This window comes from Polyodon spathula, chromosome 5 (genome assembly GCF_017654505.1).
Source record: "Polyodon spathula isolate WHYD16114869_AA chromosome 5, ASM1765450v1, whole genome shotgun sequence".
NCBI lineage: Eukaryota > Metazoa > Chordata > Actinopteri > Acipenseriformes > Polyodontidae > Polyodon > Polyodon spathula.
In genome coordinates this window covers 50,422,112-50,449,130 of record NC_054538.1, presented here as the reverse complement: position 1 = coordinate 50,449,130, position 27,019 = coordinate 50,422,112, and the positions used below count along the sequence as shown (strand labels likewise).

General features: G+C 38.4%; 1 protein-coding gene across 6 annotated transcripts in view; it reads right to left on the bottom strand.

The window, feature by feature from the left end:
* Nucleotides 1-5,588: 5,588 nt before the first annotated feature.
* Nucleotides 5,589-27,019, bottom strand: part of nrbp1 (nuclear receptor binding protein 1) — an 87,181-nt gene continuing 65,750 nt past the window's right edge. For all 6 annotated transcript variants that reach the window (XM_041250716.1, XM_041250720.1, XM_041250719.1 and 3 more), the window contains 11 exons: nucleotides 20,652-20,738; nucleotides 20,200-20,258; nucleotides 17,730-17,828; nucleotides 16,878-17,010; nucleotides 14,480-14,570; nucleotides 14,095-14,145; nucleotides 13,661-13,796; nucleotides 13,299-13,352; nucleotides 11,859-11,922; nucleotides 11,501-11,556; nucleotides 5,589-6,625 (listed from right to left, as the gene is read on the bottom strand). In XM_041250716.1, coding sequence (XP_041106650.1) covers nucleotides 6,530-6,625; nucleotides 11,501-11,556; nucleotides 11,859-11,922; nucleotides 13,299-13,352; nucleotides 13,661-13,796; nucleotides 14,095-14,145; nucleotides 14,480-14,570; nucleotides 16,878-17,010; nucleotides 17,730-17,828; nucleotides 20,200-20,258; nucleotides 20,652-20,738 — 926 coding nt within the window. In that variant the 3' untranslated portion in view covers nucleotides 5,589-6,529. The remainder of the gene's footprint in view (nucleotides 6,626-11,500; nucleotides 11,557-11,858; nucleotides 11,923-13,298; nucleotides 13,353-13,660; nucleotides 13,797-14,094; nucleotides 14,146-14,479; nucleotides 14,571-16,877; nucleotides 17,011-17,729; nucleotides 17,829-20,199; nucleotides 20,259-20,651; nucleotides 20,739-27,019) is intronic.

Here is a 27,019-nt window from a genome sequence, read left to right as displayed (position 1 = left end):
CGGCTCCTCACCCCTCTCTGGCTCTGGGGACGACGGCGGCTCCTCACCCCTCTCTGGCTCTGGGGACGACGGCGGCTCCTCACCCCTCTCTGGCTCTGGGGACGACGGCGGCTCCTCACCCCTCTCTGGCTCTGGGGACGACGGCGGCTCCTCACCCCTCTCTGGCTCTGGGGACGACGGCGGCTCCTCACCCCTCTCTGGCTCTGGGGACGACGGCGGCTCCTCACCCCTCTCTGGCTCTGGGAGCGACGGCGGCTCCTCCCCCCTCTCTGGCTCTGGGAGCGACGGCGGCTCCTCACCCCTCTCTGGCTCTGGGAGCGACGGCGGCTCCTCACCCCTCTCTGGCTCTGGGAGCGACGGCGGCTCCTCACCCCTCTCTGGCTCTGGGAGCGACGGCGGCTCCTCACCCCTCTCTGGCTCTGGGAGCGACGGCGGCTCCTCCTCCCTCTCTGGCTCTGGGAGCGACGGCGGCTCCTCACCCCTCTCTGGCTCTGGGAGCGACGGCGGCTCCTCACCCCTCTCTGGCTCTGGGAGCGACGGCGGCTCCTCACCCCTCTCTGGCTCTGGGAGCGACGGCGGCTCCTCCACCCCTCTCTGGCTCTGGGAGCGACGGCGGCTCCTCACCCCTCTCTGGCTCTGGGGACGACGGCGGCTCCTCACCCCTCTCTGGCTCTGGGGACGACGGCGGCTCCTCACCCCTCTCTGGCTCTGGGGACGACGGCAGCTCCTCACCCCTCTCTGGCTCTGGGGACGACGGAGGCTCCTCACCCCTCTCTGGCTCTGGGAGCGACGGAGGCTCCTCACCCCTCTCTGGCTCTCGGGAAGGCGGCTCACCCCTCTCTGGCTCTCGGGAAGGCGGCTCACCCCTCTTTATTGGAGTGACCGGGGCATCTCCCATGTCTACCGCCAGGTAATTAACCACCATGAGGGCAACCTCTGGGAAGGAGGCCGGGTGGTGTTGTTCCTCCCACTGTTCCCACCTCTCCCCATCTCGACGCCACAGCGTGTTGATAACTATGGGGAGATCGTGGACGAGGTCTGCCTCAGGGTGCATCAACCAGTCCCAGATCTCCTGGGACGGTGGTGAAGGTGGTGGTGCTGGAGGTAGTGGGGTGGCCCCTGATGCCCGGGGTGAACACGGCACCTCTTCCTGGGCCTGGTTGTAGGGGCATCCTGCCCAGTTGTGGCCGTCCTCCTCACACCGGCCACACCAGTTTGCCGGTGGCACGTCTGGGCAGGACCGCCAACGATGGTCCTCCTTCCCACACCAGGAACACCAGGGGAAGAGGCTGGCCGGGTCCTCCAGCGGTGGCTGCAGCAGCTTACATTTCTTCAGCTGCTGCTGCTTTTCCTGCCTTTGCCGCTGTCTGCTCTTCTTTCCCATTTTTTTTTTTTCAAAAAAAAAAAAAAAAAAAAATTATCCCAAAAATTCCACAAAACAAAACAAAAATACTGCTCTGAGCCTCTAGGTGGCGCTATCCCACTTCTGACACCAAATGTGGCAGGCTGGCGAGTGGATAGAGGCCCAGAGACAGACTGCAGTTCAAAAAAAAATAACTATTTTATTATAAATAAACACAAAATGAAAGGGCACAAGGGCCAAAACAAAGCAATTTAAACACAAAAAAGATAAAAAGCAAAACTTACAAAAATAACAGTTTCCAGGCTGGGCAATGCCTTCACTGGATTCAAACTTTCTACACAACCAAAAAAAACCAACCTGCTTCCTCAGCTCCCTCTCCCCCAAATGAGAAGCAGAGGCCTCCTTTTATATCAGGTGGCTGGGCGCTGATTGATCGTTAATCAACCTAATCAACTAATCAACCCCAGCCACCTGAACATAATAAACCCAGGCAGGTAGGGGAAGTTAACCCCATCCCTGCCAATTTAAAGGGCAGAGCTTTGCTCTGCCACAGTACACTATGCCCTCACGTATTTTCTGTGTGCTGGGTTTATGGGCATGTGGAAACAGGCATCCTTTAGGTCCACCAAGGTGAACCAATCACCTGGCTTGATGGACTGCAACAGCTGTTGCTTAGTCAGCATCTTGAACCGTCTCCGACTCAGGTACAGGTTTACCTATCTATGATCGAGAATTGGTCTGAGGCCGCCATCCTGTTTTGCGCGATGCTGAACGCTGCTCAGGCGTAAGGGACCGTTCCCTAGCGTGAAGTACTACTCTGTTCTCGAGAGTACGTTTCTGGAACGATGCACAGATATCACACGAAATTATGTCTGTCAAAGCCTCCTGCACATGCTCAGGCCCTGAGGCATACAATGTACTCCATGTGCCTGTCCTTTCCAGGCAGTTTGGCCTTGCAAGAGGTACATGCATGGAACCCAGACATGTTAACAATGCTGTACAATAGTGTGCAATACACAATAAAGTGCACTTTTTGTACTGTTTCTTAGTACCTGCACGCTGTACTTGGTGACACTAGCATGAAGTACTCTGTGCCGATACAGTGTGCTTGCTACAGACACTCAGCGTTGATGTGCGATAGAGTGTACTCGACGTGCGGCCCCTACTCTCTGCGCCGACTCTAAAAACTATTATTAGTGGTGTTATTTTTTTTTTTTTTACTTGCCTCTGTAAGAAATACAGAAAAGCAATAAAAACGCACTGGTGGAACGAAAACAAAACCACACAGTCCACATAATATTCTTATATTTATCTAATGTAAATAACACATAACAATTATTATATATTCCGCAGGAGCGAGTTAGTCTAACGCACTATGATCCTGGGAAGGAACAACTAATTGCAGACTTCCAACGGCATACACCGCGGTGGGACTAACCTAGCACAGACTAAAAACAACACAAATACAGCTCGAAATAATGTTATACTTCTGCGATTCTGTAATAATAATAATAATATATAACACTAAAAACAAGTTAAAAGCGCCAATAGGTATATTGAGAAGAAAGATACAATCGGGTGTAATCAGCACAGCTGAAAAGGGCGCGCTGCTATTTCATTGTGGCAGGGCGGAGCCTCAGCAGCGCCACCCTGCTGTAGCGAGAGGCTTTGGTATAGAGTTCTGTTTCCTAATTGAAAGGAAACTTTTTTTTGTGCTTTTTGAAAACCTATGCTCATGACAGACATATGCCTTTATAGATCAATATAGTTTCCAGCTTTTTTGCAGCATAAAATGATTTTTATTTCTGTAGTTAAACAGCGCGCACTTTTTATTATAACAAAAGTTGACTTCACTGCGGAAGTGGCATCCCGTATGTACAGACAGTGATGTTGACGTATGTGTTTATATTATCTTTTTTTATTTGGGGTCCAGGGGTCAGGTTAACATTATACCCGAAAGTTCGTTATAATGAAGGGTGTTATAGCAAGGCTGTACTGTATTAAAAAAATAATTATAATTAAACCAGCAGGGAAAGGAACAACTTTATTTGCTTATGTGATGCAAGAAAATCTACTGAAACATGAACTGCTTTTTTTTTGGTGATGGCTACATTTTTCAGTTGTCTTTTTCCAAGTTCAAAAGCCTTTCGTACGAAATGTTTCCTCTGCACCCACTACCTTTTTCCGATAGGCTTCCTAATAATATGACACATATTTGTAGTTGAATTCATTGCATAAGGGGAGTGGATGATTGTTAATTCTCTATAAAGAAAAGTTCTAGCGATTGTTTTGTTTTTTTACTTAATAAAAAAAATGAATACTGTCCTTTACACTGATGCACAAATATATTTGTGTGTTAACAGTACCCTGTTCAGAGACCCACCTTGGGACCTTTTGCAACCCATTGTTTGGGAACTGCTGATCTACAGGACTTCTTTGGGACACCAGTATTACTGTTTCTTCATGCAACTGTCACCGTAATAGGAATTCTAGTGTGCTTTATAATGACGAATCTAACTTATACATTTAGCTACAAGGCTTATGTTGATTAGTATCACTGAAACAGTTTAAAAGATAATGTAATATAGGAACGAGTAGTTAAATTATGTGTGTGTGTGTGGGGGGGTGGGGTGTGTGGGCGTAATCCTACTTATGATGTATATAACACTAATTAATGATACAATAAGAACAGGCCTTTTTTTGTTAAGGGATCAATTTTTACCACAATTATCTTTTAAAAAATCGAGTAATTCTGTATTTACTTCCTGACATATCAAATCAGTTTTTTTTTTTTTTTTTTAATCTGAGCAAGAGTATGCTATTAAGAGTATTTTGTCAACAATCTAGATGTGTAGACTGTTAATGTGCTGGCTTATCTAAAAACCCAAAGTACAGCACAACCAAATGTAAAATGTTGTAAAACATACGAACCTATCAATTTACAAACAAGAGAAGGCTATTCAACCCATCTTTACTTGTCCACAAGTTGGGTGTTAAATGATTCCAGTGATTCGGCATCAACAACGTGATTACATACATACATACCTCCTTTTGTACATTTAACTTTGTGTGTGAAGCTGTTGTGTTGTTTCTTTGAAACTTGCAAGGCTTAGAACTTTGGAACACGTTTGATCCAAAATGTTTACAGCACTAATTTTATATGTGTGTGTGTGTGTGTGTGTGTGATTGCGTGGGATGGAAACAGGCTTTTATTCTTATACTACACATCACCCCACCTAAAACACACTCGCTGATGAGAACAAACATTGTTTTGATTTGCTGTTTTAGGCAAGCCCTTCCAGTTAAATGAATAGGTCAAATTGCAACCTGAAGAACACTTTCTTTTGCCTACATAAAGCTACAGCTAACCCAAATTGCATTTGGAAAAATTTAAGTATTACGAAAATAGCATGTCAAATGTCAATGAATGACAATTTTACTTATGCATGCAAAGGTAACCACTAAAAATATGTTCTACCTAGGTCTGAAATAGCCACTATATGATGTTCTGTATATTGTATGTGATTACCATGCAAAGAAATGTTATCTACTGCAACTGTTAAGATAGCGTCAAACAACACATCCACAAATTTGATCTACCCACTACACTGACATCTGTGTGTCATGAAATTGTATGCATGTTTAGTAATTCAACTGCAGTAAGAATCATATTAATTTAAAACATACATAAGTAAATTAATATACAATAAGTAATTTCCATCATGTATACACCCAATGTATTTAACCCTCCTATTATGTTTAGAATTTAGGTACATCTGTTATGTTTTGGGTCATATTGACCCTGATGCAATTTCAAACTAATTTAAACAGCCTTAAATTGATCAAATGTTTTTATTTGCAAAGGTTTTACTCTTTTATGCTCTTTTAGTACAGGAGCTGTCATAAAACTTCTTTGATTGCCAACCTGGGAGCTCCTCATTTTGGAATGTCTTTACCAGCGAGATGCTGTGGCAATACTAACAGTGAAAACTGTAGATATATATTGTTTTTTTTTTTGTTTATAAATATCTCCAGACAGGTGCAAACATTTCCAGAGATAACAGTACAAATATAATAATAATAAAATAACAAATTAAAGAAGTTTTTGTTTTATTCCTGCACACAAATCTATATAGATAAATGCCACGGGTCACAGTGACCCGAAAACATCTTATTTGTACATATGACCTTTACTAAAAAAAATAATTAAACATCCCAAATGTTCTGTTTTCTGTGTATAAGTTCATGACCCCAACTTCAGAAAAGTCATAAAATACTATACAGAAAATGAAAAGAAATAGCATTTAAGTTAATTGGAAACTAGAATCAGGTCCAATAGACCCAAAACCTAATAGGAGGGTTAAGGAAAAAGGCACAGTATATAATAAGACATTTCCAGCAGCATTTTCCTACTTAACACATTATTTAAAAAAAAAAAAAAAAAAAAAAAAACACACACACAAGGAGAAGAATGCAAACAAAATACATACTGGTAACATTTCCTAACTAAAGAGAAAGCCTCAGGTATGTCTTGTAAGTCAAATCAAATTTTCTTCCTTGTGCACAGGTAATTGGAAAGACGGATCAAAACAGAAATCAATCTGTCCATGTAATCAGATTGACCTGGTATCATTCTGGGTTTCATCGCTCAGCCTAGTGGAAAATAAGTGCCTCTATTTAATGTACTGAATTATTCATTCATGTTTTCTTAGCAAACCAAATGGTTCAAATTTTACTATTTTCATACATTAACAAATTAAAACCAACTCCGATTACATATTTCTTTACAGGAGATCCTTTACTCCTTACATGAAAATATGATCAGAAATAATCTCTCTCATGTGGGTGTGTAAGAAGCTACATTCCCGTTAGCCGCTCGCCACAAGCGAAACGTTTTCCCTTGTAGCTCAACTATTTTTCACCAAGTGAAAAATGGCTTTGAAAGCACAAGTAGATTATACATAACATGATAAATACAGACTTAAAAGTTTTTTTTTCTTTAAAACAAACAAGAAAAGTAGCACATGCAACATGAGCTTTAACTGTATTTATTTATTTATTTTTTAAATCATCTTTCTGTGATGTAATTTCTCCTCCTGTAAATGGTCATAAAAGGATAATGGTTGACAACAGAGCTGTGGTAATGCCCAATAACCCAAATGTTTGCTATGAAGACACGGTGATATCGTTGAGGGATCCATTTCGGTTGTAAAACTTGGTGAATGCCTCTTCAAGCACGGAGGTGAGACGAATTTGGTCCGCCTGGGATAAAAGAGAGAGAGAGAGAGAGAGACACAGAGATACAGAAAAGGTAAGTGAAAGTGCAGTGTACAAAACAAACATCTGCTCAGAGACAACACTTCAGCAAGACCCCAAGAACACATTATAAGCATACACTATACCGCATAAAAAATGACACATGCTTTGTGTACCTGTAGATTCTAATACTATAATTTCCTGAAAATGTAATACTGGATAAAATATCTAATTACAGGAAAGCCAGACTTTCTGATGATCAAATTAATATAAAAAGACAGAACCATCCCCACAATCTTGCCTTTGGTTGGATATCAGACTTGACTATTAGTGTAAGACTTTACTCTTTTTTGCTACTTGAAAGCCTCCCATGCAGTTGATGTGGATTGCCACATCAGCTTAAATACAAATGGGCCATTATAAAATTCTGCATGAACTACTAGGAAAAACGTTGGGTTATCATCATAACACTGGTTCCCCCCAAAAACTGAAATGTAACTATTACTGTATGGGTGTTTCTCTCCAAAAGAACCTGAAACGATATATCAAAGCCACTCGCAGAGCCTGCCCCCGAAGGCATAAAGGGACTGCACGCACAGAACTAAGCATCATTTTTCCCTTCAAGCCTGCTGCAATCATGGATGTAGAGACCTTGAAGATTAATGGTTACATTTCTATTTAAGGGAACCAGTTATATATATAATAACCCAAAGTTCCATTTCAAGAATGAAATGTAACCATTACCGTATGGGTGAGTGTACCAAAGCCGTCGCAAGGGCAGCACTGCAGAATGACTTTAATGCTACAAGGCTAAGCTGAGGCTGCCTTGTGCGTTACCATATGGAACCCCAGTAACAAGTAGCTAGGGCTACAAAATGGAGTTAGAAACTCAACTCTATGTTTGTGTTGTAAGGGTCAACCTGGAAGTCACTGTTAATCCTCTAGCCAGGTTTTAAGGATCCACGACATTCAGTCTATAGAACCTAGTAAAGGTATGGAGAGTAGCCCACACCGCTGTTTTGCAAATGTCCTTGACAGATGTACCCTGGAAGAAAGCCCACGAAGTTGCCATGCCCCTGGTAGAAAGGGCAGTGAGCTTTGCTGGAGGAGGCAAGTTGGCTCGCTCACCGTCAGTCCGGATTGTGTCTGTTATCCATTTGGACAGCCTCTGTTTAGAAAAGGTCTGACCATGAGACTTCTTCCCCCACAGCAGACAAAAAACTGTTCGGACTGCCTCCAACTCCTCATTCTGTCAACATAATATGCTAGTGCCAGCACAGGTCAGAGTATATGGAGCTGCTGCTCTGTCAGACTGGAAAGATGGTGGATGAAAAGACTCCAATTCCACTGACTGGTTGACATTAAGTTTTCGGCAAAAATGCAGGATTGGTATGAAGCGTAACCTTTTTTGTTTTCTGGAAAAATTAAACAGGCTTTCGCAACTGAGAATGCATCTCGCATACCTGCTTGGCGGAGGTGATTGCAAGCAAGAAAGCTTGGAATCACAGCACAGCTGAATGCAATACATTAAAAGGACCAGACCATTTTTTGTTAAGGGATCAATTTTTACACACAGTGATATTTTAAAATCACCAAAGTTGCGGTGACCTTTGTGAACGATGGCTGCATAGAAGCTTTTCTCCTTGCCTCCCCTTGTTTATTTTAAAATACTAAAACTCAGTTTTCTTACTAGTTTTTTCTACTTTCGTCTGTCTGACAAAACCAGGATGTCTAAGTCATCGAAAAAGAGACCTACATCACACTTCTCCATCCAAGGGGGAAAAGAACAGAGATCCGACCTCCATTCTCGAGGCATGCATGTCTTAGTATTTTGAACATATATTATCCCGTATTGAAAACATGGTTCTGGAGACTGCTTCCAAGATTACCACCATGCAAAGGGAGTTTTCGTCCTTTATCCAAGAATTGAAGACTCTTAAGACGGATCTGACTGCTCTCCGTACATCCGTGATCGGTGACAATCGGTGCTATTACAGCATGTGAGGCAGGGATGGACCTGATAGAGGCCAAGGAAGTCGGACAAGGAGGACAGAAACTGAAGCAATAATCTTCGTCTGGTTGGCTTGAAGGAGGGAGATGAGGGCTCAAACCCCATTGATTTTCTATCCCACTATGGTTCCCGACCTTGTCTGGTCAGACCATCGAGATTATGTACAGTGGCTTGCGAAAGTACTGACCCCCCTTGGCATTTTTCCTATTTTGTTGCGTTACACCCTGGAATTAAAATGGATTTTTATTTGGATTTCATGTAATGGGCATACACAAAATAGTCCAAAAATTGGTGAAGTGAAATGAAAAAAATAACTTGTTTAAAAAAATTCTAGAAAATAAATAACGGAAAAGTGGTGCGTGAATATGTATTCACCCCCTTTGCTATTAAGCCTCTAAATAAGATCTGGTGCAACCAGTTACCTTCAGAAGTCACATAATTAGTTAAATAAAGTCCACCTGTGTGCAATCTAAGTGTCACATGATCTCAGTATATATATATATATATATATATATATATATATATATATATATATATATATATATATATATATATAGACACACACACACACACACACACAGACACACCTGTTCTGGAAGGCCCCAGAGTCTGCAACACCACTAAGCAAGGGGCACCACCAAGCAAGCGGCACCATGAAGACCAAGGAGCTCTCCAGACAGGTCAGGGACAAAGTTGTGGAGAAGTACAGATCAGGGTTGGGTTATAAAAAAATATCCAAAACTTTGAACATCCCACGGAGCACCATTAAAGCCATTATTCAAAAATGGAAAGAATATGGCACCACAACAAACCTGGCAAGAGAGGGCCGCCCACCAAAACTCACGGACCAGGCAAGGAGGGCATTAATCAGAGAGGCAACAAAGAGACCAAAGATAACCCTGAAGGAGCTGCAAAGCTCCACAGCGGAGATTGGAGTATCTGTCCATAGGACCACTTTAAGCCGTACACTCCACAGAGCTGGGCTTTACGGAAGAGTGGCCAGAAAAAAGCCATTGCTTAAAGAAAAAAATAAGCAAACACGTTTGGTGTTCACCAAAAGGCATGTGGGAGACTCCCCAAACATATGGAAGAAGGTACTCTGGTCAGATGAGACTAAAATTGAGCTTTTTGGCCATCAAGGAAAACGCTATGTCTGGCGCAAACCCAACACCTCTCATCACCCCGAGAACACCATCCCCACAGTGAAGCATGGTGGTGGCAGCATCATGCTGTGGGGATGTTTTTCATCGGCAGGGACTGGGAAACTGGTCAGAATTGAAGGAATGATGGATGGCGCTAAATACAGGGAAATTCTTGAGGGAAACCTGTTTCAGAGATTTGAGACTGGGACGGAGGTTCACCTTCCAGCAGGACAATGACCCTAAGCATACTGCTAAAGCAACACTCGAGTGGTTTAAGGGGAAACATTTAAATGTCTTGGAATGGCCTAGTCAAAGCCCAGACCTCAATCCAATTGAGAATCTGTGGTATGACAAAGATTGCTGTACACCAGCGGAACCCATCCAACTTGAAGGAGCTGGAGCAGTTTTTCCTTGAAGAATGGGCAAAAATCCCAGTGGCTAGATGTGCCAAGCTTATAGATACATACACCAAGAGACTTGCAGCTGTAATTGCTGCAAAAGGTGGCTCCACAAAGTATTGACTTTGGGGGGGGGGGGGGGGGGGGGTGAATACTTATACACGCTCAAGTTTTCTGTTTTTTTGTCTTATTTCTTGTTTCACAATAAAAAAATATCTTGCATCTTCAAAGTGGTAAGCATGTTGTGTAAATCAGATGATACAAACCCCCCCAAAAAATCAATTTTAATTCCAGGTTGTAAGGCAACAAAATAGGAAAAATGCCAAGGGGGTCAATACTTTCGCAAGCCACTGTATGCTCACTGTATATATTCCGACCAGTCTAAATCAAGGGACAGAAAGGGATCTCGAGGATACCAAAGCTGTTTTTTTGGTATAACCTTACTTACTAATTCCAAGTTGATAGGATCTTGAATGACATTATTTTTTTTTTCTCTGACCCGTACTCTACTATATTTCATATTGATCTCTATTATACCACTATAGGTTAATGGTTAATCAATTCATGTTGACTTTACCCTTTTCCCGTTAAAAAATAAAATCTACTACAAAAATAACAATAAAGACATTTCCCAGTGCTGCTGGGCAATGTCACGCCTTCTTGACTTCTATCTATCATTGATTCGTTCTGAATACTTTAAACCCGCCCCAACTACTGAGTGACAGCATATTCCTACATTTCTATTGGAGACTCCACTTGTGAGATTTAAAACGAGATTACAATCAGGAATGGGGGCTTGTTAGTGGGATTTAAAGCTGTATTACAGTTAAGATATGGGGAGATTTAAAACGGAATTGTGGCGAAATGTAAAAAAATGCCTACACACAAAAAACCCCCAGAAGGGGATTTCGTTGTGGAAGCAAAAGAAAGCATTGTGTGTGCAAGTACTCTCGAGTTACTACTATACATATTTTGACAAAAAAAAACAAAAACGCTCAAGCATTTTGGAAAGTAACCAAAAACACTAATTTCATACAGTATATCAAAATCGAAAGCCCTGAAGAAAAACTGGATTTACATAAAACTCTAAAACAGAAAATTGAAAAATACAATTAATAAAAACCGAAAAACAGAAGCCCCAGTTATAATCCTGAAAAGTTAAATGCCAAAAAATGTATTCATTTATTTGTGGACGATTATCTATTCAGAGATACTAAGATATTTCTTAAGTGAGAAGTCTGAGTTGAGGTTAAAACAGGCAACAAAACTCCTCTTCCCCTAACACAAACCAGCACAAGTTTTACATTTTTTGGTAGGCCTGGTTTCTTACCTCACTGATGAATCCCAGCTGAACGAGCTCACAAGCCAATTCTTGAACATTCTCATCTAGAAAAGTGTTTACAATACATTTTAAAACTAGTGCACGCACATAAGAATTATCTTCATTATTGAGTAAATACGTTACATTTGTACATAAATATCAACAGTTACTCAATGCAAATCAGGTATGTAGTATACAGTATGATAAGTTTGAAGGTGTAATGAAATTCAAGGCAGTTACCACAGTTACAACAAAAAACATTAAGGTGACATACACATCTTCCTCAAATCACTATCATGAAAGTGAAAAGAATAATTTAATTTTTTTTAGTATACATTATCGAAGTAAAAAAAAAAAAGCTACTTACTAGGCAATAAATCACAGCTCAGATGCCTGTTTAACTTGTCCTCCAGTTTCAAAAGTAAAGTCAACTGTAGAAAAAAATTATAAATTAAAAAAATTCAATATAGCAATATGTAACATTTTACTGTTTAAAAATGATACAAAATGTTAATATATTTATAATACCAAATATACATTTACCCAAGAAGTGAAAATGAACACACTATACTACACAATATAGAATTACTTTCCAGCAAGTTCAGTAATAAGTTATTTTGTTATAAAAAGTTCTGTTATAAAAGGTACTGTTTTAAATCCATCAATAAAGGTTAGAATTGTCCTATATGTTCTATGGACAGGATGACATCTGTACCCAGGGAAGAAAGTACTGGAATTCTGACCACTCCTTCACTGTGATTGACTTTTGATACTTTATATACAATAACTAACACAACACTGTGTTGTTTTGGGACATGCAATTAATATTTCATTAAAGTAAATGTATATAACCACTGGATGTGTTTTAGTTTTCAATTATTGTCCTGAATGTTTAAACTTTTGGGAATGTATACAACCATCAGAAAAGCCATCACAACAAGCTATCCATCTATGAATGATGTATTTCTGTGGAAGACTATATTCGATGCTCTCATGAAAACAGAACGCTACACTGAAAAAAATATATATATATCCTTGTAATATATATGTTCCTACATCAATGGTTGGCAGCTTCATTTGAAAATAAACCGCCGCTACAGGCAGCACAGTACAATGCAGAAGAAATAATAAATTCAAATTAAAAACATGGCCATTCAACCAAACAATGACAAGAAACAATGAGGTTCAGACCAATAGCAGAAAAAAAATCAAGGAGACATTTAAAAAAAAAAAAGAAAAGAAATACAAGGAAACAACACATACACGTGACAAAGTCGTATTTACATTCAGTGCAACAAACAAAAAAAATATCCACTAACAAATTCACAAAAGTGTTACACATAGTTTTGCAGTGTGATCGGAGTACGTTGACTGCTCAGCAACTGGGTGCGGATAGTGAGGGTTACATTTTATTTTATACTTTAAAAATACACTTCAGCAGTTTATGAACAAAAATAGAATAGAATAAAAAATAAAAAAAACTTCTATGTTTCTTGTAAATCTGTAACAGAAGACAAAATACACAGAAATATTTTACTTTTATTCACTGCTGTATGCCTTAAAAAACACAGACTATATGGCTGCGTCACTTGTGCCTAAACACGGTGTAAGGAAAAGAATATGAAGAAATATCGAATATAAAATACAGGCATACACTGTACCCTATGCTTATACCTACAATTGCCCTGCATATTGTTGACAACTATTAAACATTTAGGCAACACTGTAAACATTTACCACTTGGTTGATGTTTAACTCACATGAATCCTCACAACTGCAATAACTCAGTATGACCAGCGAAACTCACATGATGTTTTGCTCCTTCGTCGACAGGTTCAATGTTACACTGCATCTGAACAACCTGAAACACAACACGTTGAGAAACATTTAGTTTAGTTTTAGTTTTAATTCTATTTTGTATTAATTTTCTGCAAAAGATCTGATTGCTATTCTGCATTATTCTCCAGATACTGTTTTTATTAATTTCTAATTTCAACCACAGGATCAAGACTTCCCAAACATATATTTTGTTCTCCTGTTGCAGTATGATCTATAAGATATAGCACAGTCTCGACTATTCGTCCTTTTACAAATAAGCAAACAGTTTTACAAGCAAAAGGGTCATAGAAAATATGTTTTAAAGTGTAGCAGAACCAAAGAGACTCTCACCTTTCTCACCTCCACCTCAGCTGGTTCTGGTGTTGGAGTTTTCACAGATGGCGGTACAATTGGAGATTTCACTGCCTCCTGCTGTGGCTGCTGGGGACAGGGAATCCCAAAAGCCGTTAGGGGGTAGATACCATTTCTGTAAATAGTAGGATAAAGATACAGACTTTAGCTTCAGATATGAGCATTTCTGTAAACAAAACATCTTCTGTGTTACATGGCAGGTGCAGATTAATATACCTCATACTTTACATGGGTATAAACAAGAGGGTGGCATTGCCATTGCAATCGGGCTGGTGCTTGGTATGTGCCAACAAACATCTTTATGTACTACAAGGTCAGGTGACAAATCTAAATTCAGCAGTCTCACAAAAGATCAGTCTTTGAGGATACCTTTTTTTTTTTTTTTTCCTAAGCGATAGTGCAAAATGACTTACCTTACATCTTCTAGAAACTTATCTAGTTCAAGGGCTGGAAACTGTGAAAGCCTGTTTATATAACAAAAAAAAAGAGTTTAAAACAAAGAATTACAGTAAAACCTGTAATGGAACTTTACTGAGACATCTGTGTACAAACTGTAAAGATACTGTACAGAAGCATGTACATTTATATACAGTATCAAGAGGGGTCTACACTTGTGCGTGAATCAGTGATCATGACCGTGGTTAGCTTTACATTTTCTAAACAAGTCTTGTTCTGGTTACATTTTTTTCTTACTATTTACATCTTGTTTCAGTCATGATTAGGGACCAATTTAGTTCCAGTGTAAACAAGCCCTACGTGTCTTAAAAAAAAAGATTTTCAAAACAAAGCATTACTCACTTAAGTTGTACCCCCTCCGTACTCTCAGCTATTACCAGGTTGGGGTCCATGTTTTTGGTAATTTCTTCTAAAGCGTTTTCAGGAATCATATCTGTAGATTTACCAGAAGAAATTGAACTTAAGAAAAAACAAACAATCTAAGAATATAGCCTGTACCAAACATTGAGAACGTATTCTGTTTATGCCCAAATATAACAGCCATATTGGGTCTGACATCTCCCCCAGAAAAGTTAGAATGAGCACATCGACTAATCTTAACCTTGGATCAGTCTTTTTACCCTTTCATGAATTTACAATGTACTTTATGTAGTGTGGAGGCATAACTGAACACAGTATTGTTGTCGCACCATGGCATTATACAACACTATCACAATCTACCTTGATTTACACGCCACATGTTTTACTATATAACACGCATTCTACTAATCTTGGCAATTCCCTCCCCACAATACATGGGTGCTGACAATGAGGTAACTAAATACCAAGGTATTTCTTCGAGGGACACACCCTCCCTGCTTTCTAATTATTCCATGGTCCAGGTCAACGTTTCTCAAATGTGGCCAGCAGCGAGATTGTGAATTGGGGGATACTGATGTAGGTGTGGTTCACGTTTTCCAAACACTGGCTCAACTTGCAAAGTAAATGTTACGTATAGTGATCTATGTTTTGTTTTGATCCTATTTTCTATTATGAGGAGAGTACTGTAATAAGAAAACTAAAAAGGCAAGTTTTTTTTTTCTTTATACAGCACAACTTTTTCCACATTTATTTTTTGAAGAGTAGTTAATGTTAAATTTGACAGTTTTCACTTGCCTGTGCAACTAAAAAAAAAATGTGTTTATTGTGCAGAAACTACAAAGGCAGGGATAAAAATAAATAAATGAATAAATAAATAAATACAAGTGGTCTACTTTTGTACTGTTTCTACCTGAAATACACACAAGAAAACTACTGTATGACATCATTTGATTTAGTTAGTCAAAGTAAGGCTTTTGCAATCAAGGCTACTCTGGAATATTACAGTTTTATATATAATTTCATGATATAACAGCACTGCAAATCATTAAACTTTTGTTAGATTTAGCTGGGAATTACGCAGCATATGATTGGAACAAGAAAGTGAAAGTAGTTTTTGGATTTAACTTTAATGCATTAGTAATGTACTTCTGTATTGTAATAATTTACATCAACTTATATGATTCATTAACCTATTAAGTTTGGCCCTGTTGTCAGAGCAATAAGTAAAAACTAAATAAAAGAGCAAAACATCTGATTTTTGTCTCTAGTTTATTATTAGAAGGGCCTGGGAATTAAGCTCTAGTACAGAGTTGAGAGGGCCTGTTGTATTTTATTTATTTATTTATTAAATCAGAAGCACTTGGGCTTTATTATTGGGGATGGGGGGGGTGGTATACTTACTACTGGCCACCAGTAAGTCTGGTCAGGTACTGTATGTTTTGGTTAAATCTACCCACGTGTCAGCAGACACATTGAGCTTAAAATAAACAAGGTGATGTTGCTAATAGTTAATAATTGACAGAGTAGCGCCACTGATATTAATTTAGAGGGGGCCAGAGTCAGGGGTGAAATTCTCAACAAAAACATACAGGCACTCAGTTCAGGTTTTTTTTTCTACACGTAAAAATTAAACAAATGGAGACAATTTGAGTGCCAATGAATAAATACTTCTAAAATGTACAGATATCGGTACACAAAAGGGAGGGAATATAAGGAGACACAAGGGATTGAAGATGGGAAGGGGCAGTATAATGAATAGAGTGATAGGCAAGAGCAAGGGTCTTAAATTGGATGCGAGAGATAGGTAACCAGTTGAGAGTGGAAGCAGAGGGGTAGCGTGGTTGGCAGAATACCAGTGAAGCAGCAGAATTTTTAATACATTGAAGTGGGCAAACAGCTAAAGCAGGGAGACCAGCAAGGACAGTTACAATAATCCAACCTAAAAAGAACAAAACCTTGGACCAGGAGTTGAGTGGAATAAGTAGATAGAAAAGGGTGGATTCTATAGATGTTGCCGAAAGAAACGACATTCCAGTGCCGGGATGTGGTAAATAGCAGCACTCCTGTTTCATAAAAAACAGGACGCATTTTCACAGATGGAGCTCCCCGTTCTAAAATGACTCATACTTTAGATCGGTGACAGAGCTTCAACGCAGGAGGATTCGCTCCGTTGTTGGCACCATTTTTTTTGCAGTTCTACACAAATCACAGGAATGGACCTGGCAGAGCCATTCTGACAGAATTTCATCTGCAGACAGAAAACTTTTATCCACAAATGCATGCGCGTTGGATGAAAAGCAGATAAAATAAGTCCCGGAGTGGAGTACCAACAGAACTTCATGTCTGGCCATAGTCATAGTTAACAAAATTTGACACTTACGCTGATGGCTGACAATGCAGTGTGCTGCCAACAGCTTCAACAATGGCACTTCAAAGAGGGCCTGGTGGAACAGCAGCTCCCGAGCTGTGGGCCGTTTAACCGCATCTAACTCCAAACACTTCTGAATGAACTCCTGTGGTAAAGTAAATCAAATTATTATGTATCCCTCCATACCTGTTAATTTACAGGTAACACATTTACATTGGTAAGTGGGTTTATGAAGACTTCTGATTTTAAATGGCTCTTATTTTCACTTCAAAATACAAAGTGTCATAGTTAATATATACATTTTGTTGTTCTCTTGGGAATACAACAAATGTCACAACAATTACAAGAAATTATTTATATATTAATGAATGGTTATTTAGTCTAGCATGGCGACATCTCTCTTATGCAATACATATTTTGTGGCTGCAATCCTGACCCTGTAGATAAACACACACTCCACACCTGACCAAGGTTCTTATGTATCTATACTATTTGGTTGGGGATTTTAATTAAACTACTTTTGATTAAATCAAGTGGTCATTGTACTTTAAATGTGTGATTCTTTGCATTCAAGCACTGTCAAACTTTTTTTTTTGAAGGAATTGCAGTTTGACCGTACAAAAAAACGTGACTACGCTTCAAAGGCTTGGCACTACTCTTGAACCATAGACAGATTTTTATCATGAATGTTGTTTCTGTTCCTATGTGTTCTTGGTTACAAGGCATGCTATTTCTGAACTTCATAAACAATAAAAATAAATAAATAAAAGCAGCATTTTGTCATTTCTAGTTTATATCGTCGACTAGGATATACTGAATTTGAAAAGTAGATGTATTTTCAGTATTTTTAAACCTTTCACTTACTCTTTGTAAAGGATCCTCCAAAGATTGAATGGCATTATTTATAGCTTCCTGTGATACATAGGAAGACTCTCCATTGCCCTGGATTTCAAGCACAGCCATCTTAAAAAAAACAAGAGCAACAAAAAAGCAAAATTAGAAAAGCGAGTAAATAAAAAATTTGAATGATGGAAAGAACACAATTATTTGTATAAAAAAGTTTCATAACAGCCGGCTTTATTGCAACACCCGAGATACAGCATAGTCATAGTGATAATCGACATACATTTCATAAAGTACTAGAAAATGGACTGGAGAGTTCCTTCAGCCTGATTGGTCAATACAAGGGTCTTAATCTCTGCCATTAAATATGTGAATACAATGTGTATTTTATCTTTTTCTGCTTGAAAGAAAAAACAGCTAGACAAGAGTAGTACAGCTGAACTGATATTTTCAACAAAATTATTTTATTGTTATATGTTTATATATACAACTTGCTGTAGTCGCAATTGTGTTTCTGTACAAATTCCTTTGATCCTTTTTATTTATTAACTTAGCATTTTAAAGTGCAACATTATTATTATTACTGTTGTTAAGTTGACAATGCACAGGTCAACACTTACCTTGTATTATTATTTACTTGTATTTAGTTTTTCCATTTAAAACAGTCTGGTGAACATGACAGAAAATGCTTTATGAATACAGCTCAATCTTCAAAACTATGTAAGAGCTTGGTAATGTTGGGTAATGTAGTAATATGTCACATAGAATACAAATGTATTGCTGGCTTTGTTTTACAACGTATAGACTAGTAGGACCTCAATAATATTTGTTTATTTGGTGAAACTCCACAAAACTTCATGTATGTGGATGTAAAGACCTTATTGTCACGAACATGTGCCACAAAACAACTTAGTAAACAAAACATTACCATAAAAACAAACAAACCAAGCCATAGCTTAAAATTAGGTCACATGTTCAAGTTGTGTGAATGCGAGATTTTTTTTGTGTAACTTTAAAAGCCAGCAAAAGTATACATTTTTCATTTAAATGCTGAATATGTATATTGCATGTATTGTCTGGTTTATTTTTGCTTATTAATAAATCGATTTGTATGCATCTTGCTGCTAAATGCACCACATGCCGTCATCCTGGCATTGTCTTTCTTCTGGATGTCTTTGTAGTCGTTCAATTTGCAATCATATAATAATGGATACTGCTGCACCCCATAAATTAACTTTTCTGTTTTGAGGTGTGACTTATTTTGAAGTGTGATGTGTTTTGAGGCGTGTTTGGCATGTGTCAAAGGTGTTAACCTTGCTTCTGACTGGTCAGTTTCATTCAAGTTGCGTGACCAAAAATTAAAATAATAGAAGCAGATTCTACTTGGGCGATGCAAAATTCTCAAAGCGACAACGCTGCTGGTGTGGATACACCCATTTGCTTACAATCAGCTTCCTCGCCGTCCTATAGGTTCAAGTTATCTATTTAAATTTAGTATAGCAAATAAAGTATATTTAAAAAAAAACAAATAAATACAATTTAAGAAAATCAAGAATAGTGTTTGCTATCTGCGGCAATACAGTAACCAGTATAGCAACTAGACTCCTGTATGCAGTATGATTAGTTTCAGAAACATTATTTCAGCATATCACAGTAACAAAAAGGACGGTGCTCTCTTCTCTAACAAAGCCAGGAAGGAGGCCTTGAATAAGCAATATGACCACACTGTGAACAAGTTACTGAACAAACAGCACCAACATGTAGACTGCTAGATATTTTTAAAATTACTATATTTACTTTATTTCGGCAATACATTTTAGCACCTAACGGTAACCTGAATACTGAACTTATGCACTCAAACATGCGCAAGTTGAACATGAACATGCACTCAAATCAAGAAAAAAAGAATTACCTGTACTTATTATTCATTTTACATGGTTTACAAACGTTCACAAACCAAGTTTGCTTTTCTGTACAAGGTAAGATTGTTTTTAGAATTGAGGTATTATTTAGACTATTGTAAATAACCACAACGCGACAGTTCACAGCTGTGATAATGAAGCCTCAGTGAAGGCTACCAGACCACAGGCGGAATTCTGAGCAAACCACATAACTAATGGAATAATGATGAAAACATTTGTATTCATTAGCAACAAAAACTAGCGTTGCATAAAACAAAGAAAAAAACAAAATGCAAAAACTTTTTTTTTTTTTTTTTTTTTTTACAGCAATAGATCCATCATGAGGTCTTTTTACCATCTAGTAAGGCCCTTCTCATTATGTTAAATGCCCTTGCATCTGATAAGAGCACAAAAGCTGTCTATATTCATAAAGAATATTTTAGGCTTCAGAAGCTACAGTACATTCTCGATGAATCCCCATAAAGTTAAAATTCTAAAATATTGTGTATATGCTGGAGTAATGTGTGTAAATAGCAACTAAAACATCTGGTTTCCATTCAAAATAAGGAAACAAATTGTACATTTATTACCTCTAGTGCACACATTCCAAAGGAGTAGATATCAACGGCAGTCGTAACATCTGTCACAGCTAAAACAAACAAAAAATATTTCACATTAAAATCTAATCCAGTACTACAAAAGGGGATTTTTAATTTTTTTTTTTATATTTTACATCTTTGACATTGTTGATGCTGAATCACCAATATTCTTTAAGAAGTGTCTACACAAAGTTCTGGGATCAATCAGCTACTAGTAATCAAATGAGCAAAGATGGGCCAAATGCTATCCTCTCATTCACAACCTTTCACTTACCATAGGTTTCGATGAACAAAACAAACAGACAAAAAACTACAGAACACTGATACAAACATATGGATTACCAAATTGTGAATTTAATCCTTCTGCATTGGTTATAATTACTACTTGCAAGTGCTATAGACAAATAATACCATTTTAAACATGGCTTTTATTTTTGTATTACCTCCTCCATACTCTGGTGCAAAAAAGTGCAAGTTCTTCTGCTCCTCTCGACATGTTTTCACATGGTTATTGATGGTGTCAGGAGCAACTAAAACACAAGAAACAGGGAAAGTAGTTACAGAAATGTATAAAAAGTTAGCTTTTTTTAAACAATAAATTGAGATTTTCACTGCTTAGGAGGAAATCTAAGGCTGTGTTCACACTGAGTCCATTTAGAGGGTTTGGTCCACACTTCGGTACATCTGACATGAAGTGTAAACAACAAAGTGTTTGGAAAACTAACCATACCAAGACCACCTAAAGAGGTGGTCTTGGCCCTTTTGGCAAACGCAGAGTCTGGTTCGCTTACTAAACCTCAATGTGAACAATTGCTGGTCTCTGTCCTTCTGCACATAGGAAACAAACTTCACAAGGTAACCGGACTCGGAAGAAAACATTTCACACGTAGTTAATATTCTGAGGAAAGAAGCAGAGCTAAAAACAAAAAAATCAGGGAACTACAGTTTTCAGCCTTCATTTTTTCCTCCCTGTCAGAAACAGTAAAATTGTGAAATCATCCCGGTTTTGCTATTGTACCACCAAGTACAAAACTGTATCAATGTGCTCAGCAAGTCAATAGCAGAGTCATTTATTAGGCTGTGTTAGCGCCATTCAAAAATAAAACATACAATCTTAGGGATTATTTGTTTAATCATTCTGATTATGTGTAGGTTGCATGTTTAAATGGGAATTTAAACAATTATTTTTGTATCTGATACAGAGAGACTAATGCATGCCGTTGTTTCATGTAGAACTGATTATTGTAATGCACTTTTTTCTGGTGTCCCAAAATATGCTTGCAACTTGTTCAGAACACCGCCGCAAGAATTCTGACTAAAACCAGGAAAAGTTAACATGTTACCCCTGTTTTGGCCTCTCTACACTGGCTCCCTGTGCAGTATAGAATTGATTTCAAGATTTTGCTGTTAACTTACAAGTCCCTGAATGGATTAGCACCTAGTTATTTGCAGGAGTCCAAACCACACTGGTTATACACAGAGCTGCTGGTTATTCCTAGGGTCAAAAAAAGCAACACGGGAGGTAGGACTTTTTCTTGTAGAGCTCCTAAATTAGGGAATGCTCTGCCTTCGTTTGTCAGGGAAGCTGGGGCCATTGCAGTTTTCAAGTCAAGACGAAAAACATATTTTTAACTGCATTCATCTACACGTAATTTTAGGCTACTTGAAAACTGAACAGAAATCATTATCGAGTTCGATAGCTAGAAATATCAAGAGCTCAATAATGTGTATACAGCACGATTATTGATTTGTACCGAGATCTTGTGGTATTGTGTTAAACTGTATTACAGTATACTGCAGTTTTGATAGACCAAGGCTGACTGAGAAATGTGTCTGGGTTTCATGGGTAGAAATGGTGGCAATCCTAAATGGAATTAATACACGGGCCGCAGTCAGACAATAAATGGGCCGCGGGTTGCGTATCCCTGGCCTACATGCCTGTAACAAGAGAGACCTGCGCTGACTCTCCGGGTGCATTCATAGTGCTGCAGAAAGAGGGCAGATGCCTTACAATATCCGCCTGTCGGTCATGGCAGTGACACCGAGAGGTGGGGGAGAGGCGTGTGGCTCTACCTCTCTCTCCGAGTGGCTGAGAGGCAGGCCTTGGGGGATTGCTGGCTCTATAAAGAGTATGCTCTGCATTCCGTCAGGCTGTCCTCTAAGACGAAATGATCCAGCTGGCGGAAGCTGGGATTGCCAGACCGAGCACGGCCGGCGAAACAAACAAACTAAATAACTAAAAAAACCAATGGAAATGGAAAGATTGTAGAAAATCGGGGAATCCTTGGGCAGACCCCAAAACCTGTATAGGTGGAGGGAACACCGTAGCATAGGATGGAGACCCGGGCCGTGCGAATAGCTACGGTTGGGGTGACGCTGCCGAGTTTGTAGTTTTATAACTGCGTTTTATTTTCCCCTTTTCTTTTGCATTTTGTTATTTGTGATTTATTATTTCCAGAGCACCTGTGAGTGCAAAAAACCCCAGTATTATTCCCAGGTATAATAGTTCATTTTGAAACTCCAAAGAAGTACAAACTATACAAGTCATTTTTTTTCAATGTGCACAATTTATTTACATGTTGTTTGCCAGGAATACAAACCTGTCGACCTGCTCTTTTTGTTTAAATTAAATACACAGAGGGCATGTACTTACAAATCATTCTCAAAACTGATTCGCTGGTAGTCAGGATGGGACCAGCAAATCAGATGCTAGTAACACTTAAGCAAGAAAAGAACACACCCACTGCTTGTCTTAGGCAGAAATACTGTAAATAGCAAGACAGGGCGTTCGGTGCAGTTTCGTTGATAAACTTAAGTAATGTTACTACTTACTTAAAAAGTAATTATGTAATCGATTATCCAGTATTTATCTTAATGTATATAATGAGGAATGGAATCGACTGAAAAAATTGATCGCAGCCCTATTGTCAAGTTTCTTCAAGCTGTTTTCTTTAGCGACAGGAAATATGAAATACCGCAAAACTTTAAATAAACGCCCCAGAGTTTATTTACAATATTTGTGTTTATTATGTAAGATCAATAACATCGGCAAATACTTCAGATGCAATCATGAAAAAGCTGCCTGCACACAACCTTATAGAAACGTCATTACATGTTGTGTCAGTGGGTAATAACAGTTTGTACTATAATAAGAATAGTGTACTATAATAAAAACAGTACAATTCACTAGACAGCCCTGTAAATATCAGAAAACACAAGCATGTATTAAGGTAGGCTTGCAGCACAATTAAAAAAAAAAAACTAACATGGTTTTAAAATTAATAAAAGCATAAGTATCATCTTTATTAACACATTATATTTACTGTTCACCCTCAAAACATGTACATTGGTCAGCAAGGACAATCAATGAAAAATTAACCAGTAACAAATCTTCATTGCAAAACAACCCGATGAAAAACTGTGTTAATACAAAAAGTTCATACTGTTGGCCCACAACATTTAAAAATGCTTCAAGAACCAATTTAAAGATTAACAATAAAACCAATACAAGTACCAGATTTATCACAAAGTCAATGCAAAAGTGACTAATTTGTTAGTTGTTTAATTTGTAATTTGTTAAATTTACAGTATAATCGTAAATCTCGAAAAACTACTCACTTCTAAATCTTCTGTAGTCTAATATAATACATATTAATATATGTATTATATTAATTATATTATATGTAGTATAAATACATGTTAATTTGGATTCATATGTTGTTTTTTTCTGACTTTATGTGAACGAAAAGACACAAAAGCTCCCGTTTTCTCATTGGAAATAGTGATATTTCAAAATATCACTGTCCTGGTCACAAAAGCAAAGTTTGTGGGGAATAATAGCCATTTTCTATACTTTTGAGGCATAAGCAATTAGGAAATAACACTTACTACCCAGGAACAAAAAAAAAAAAAAAATTGTTACACGGTGTTATCGAACCAAAAGAGAGCTCAGCCTTGCTATAACGTTTCTTTCACTAGGTTATACAGCGTCTGTTGTTTTGCTGCGCACCAGACTGACAGCTGAGAGCTCTCTCGGTCAAAACTGCAGCACGAGCAGGGGGGCGTGGCTACCAGACTGAGTGTTCTGTGATTGGTTGTTACTGTTTCGTTATGGACTTGCATGCGAAAGAGCAGAACTGTAGGGGAGGGGTTAATAATAACGTCGGGTTTGTACGGTCATGGAAATCATGGAAAAGACATGGATTTTTAAAACATCGATTTTCAGGCTTGGAAAATTATTGTAAAAGTCATGAAAAACTGCTTTGAAAAGGTTTGCACTATATGTTGTTTAAGACTACCGTTTTGTTTTTTCTGTCTGTCTCCTTGACTGTTTCCGCGGATTTTATTTGTATTTTCTGTGGTTGCTACGTAACGAACTTGGCAACAAAGGCATATACGTCATTGCTTAACCATTGCCAGAAAAGCGAGCGGGTATATATGGAGACGGAAATTACAGATGATGAGCCAAAAGAGTCGAACTCAGGCACAAAATAAAAGGGTAAAGAGAAAACATTTGTATAAAAGTCAAACAAACAAATCTCGGGAACTATTCTTTATTGCTTCACAGAGTGTCATAAGCTACCGCAGCATGTCAAAAGTCGTCTATGAGCTGCTAAACCACTCCGTTTTATAGCCCAGCATTTGCAATCCCTTACGTGTAACAAGCAGGCTGAAAAAACTGTGTCAGACAATATCCTGAAGAAAAACAAATTATAACATCAAAACGTCTGAATTATAAAGAAATTATGGGAAAATACAAGTGAGGAAATTGGAATTAAAAGGTAAGCACTATGTTTGGTATGTTAAAATAAACACGCTGTTTTGACTACATTTCACAAAGAACAGTTTGGTAGCATGCGACGCTGCAGTAATTTTATACTCATTTTAATAGAACGTGTAAAAAAGACCGCTACGGTAGTTCTCTGCATGCCCGTATCACAATGAAGTTACATATCAATTAAAGATCACAATGAAGTTAAAAAAAGAAAATTTTTTCTGACTTTTTTTTTGTGTGGGGGTGTGTGTGTTTTTTTTTTTTTTTTTTTTTTTTTTTTTTTTATTATAATAAGGAAGTAGGTTTGTGTTGCTGCTAGGCCATGAACGTGTTTAAGTCCAGCACCAACTCTAAATAAAACGCTGTTACTGTTATTAAGAACCAGTAATAAATATGCTGAAGTAGTGATATTTCAAAATATCAATCATGGTTTTGCTGTAGTGAAGTATGCTAGAATGGTTTTATTACTAAAAACGTGGCATTCTTTATTAAAATGTATTTTCAGATTTCATATTAAGCTTTTTGTGCTCATTCAATCAAACCAAGTAGGAATTTACTTGCACCATTTAAAACGTTTTTCAAGTAAGACTGGCAAATGTACACCACAAGTATTATTATCATCATCATATTCGTTATTTTTATTTAAAACAAAAAATCAGTTACATTTCAGACAGACTTGCCTACTCCCCCCCCCCCCCCCCCCCCCCCCCCCAAATGTAATCCTGATTGCGCCACTGTTGTACAGCCATGTGTGTGTATTGGCTGGAACATTCAGTATGACGCTCATTATATTATTATTCATAACCCTGCGTTTAAGAGAGACCACAGAGTCTTTTTACCATATTTTCCAGCAGTCCTGGTGCTTACTAGACCGCCGATTATTTGAAGTTCTATGGTATGTCCACACTGGTGATCTATAATGTGCCGAATTTCAGGTTCCCGAGTTTCACTTTCATTGAGCTTTGAGTCACTCCCCGCCATTGATTTTGAACTTGAATTCAGGAAGCTGCTGTGCTACAAATTGCATAATGAGATAAACCCAGTCTTGGGTCCCAGATCTGTCCTTGAGAATTTTTTCAGGTCTCATCCTTTATCTCGGCCTTGGGGGTTTGGCCACATGTAATTTCTCAGTGATAACTGATAGCTAATTTTACTTGGGGGGGGGGGGGGGGGGGTGTTAATTAGATTTTATTTATCAGTTTTGTTTCAAAGTGTTTGGCAGACTGCAACATGCACAAGCTTTGCTCGCTAGCTAATCAGCGAATGGTATTTACAAAAAAAACCCAATGAACTTAAATCTAATTTGTGACAGAAAAACTATATGCTACATTCATTATAAATATCTATATTCCCACTCTGGAGCTGCCACACCTGGCTCGCGGGCACCTCTGGTATAAAGAGTCGCAGTTATTTTTATTAATTTTTTTGATAATGTCTCGTGAACCCAAAATTGTTACATTTGCGTATTCACATTTCTCCATTGAAGCAAACAAATGGAGTGCAACAAGTGGGAAATGCAAGACGACTGTTGAGACCAAAGGGACTACGTCTGGATTTAATAAGTACTTGCGTTTAATCTCTCTTTATATAAAATGCATAAATATGGCTTCAATAAGCAGTCAACAGCTTAACGTGAAAAATCTCATGTGTCCCCACATTAACCTCCAGAAGGATGGCAATATTGATGCGGTATTTTAAAAAAAGATTGCCGTGTGCTAATTCTGATAAGACAAGTGATGTGCTCAGAGCTGCCCGATAGATTTAATCTTCAGAGGCATAGTTGAAATTAATAGTAAAGTTAAATGACGGCGAAACCTCAGAATGGAGTGTGGTAACCAGTGGTGTACCACAGGGATCAGTATTAGGTCCTCTGCTATTCCTAATCTACATTAATGATTTAGATTCTGGTATAGTAAGCAAACTTGTTAAATGTGCAGACGACACAAAAATAGGAGGAGTGGCAGACACTGTTCCAGCAGCAAAAGTCATTCAAAAAATGATCTAGACAAGATTCAGAACTGGGCAGACACATAGCAA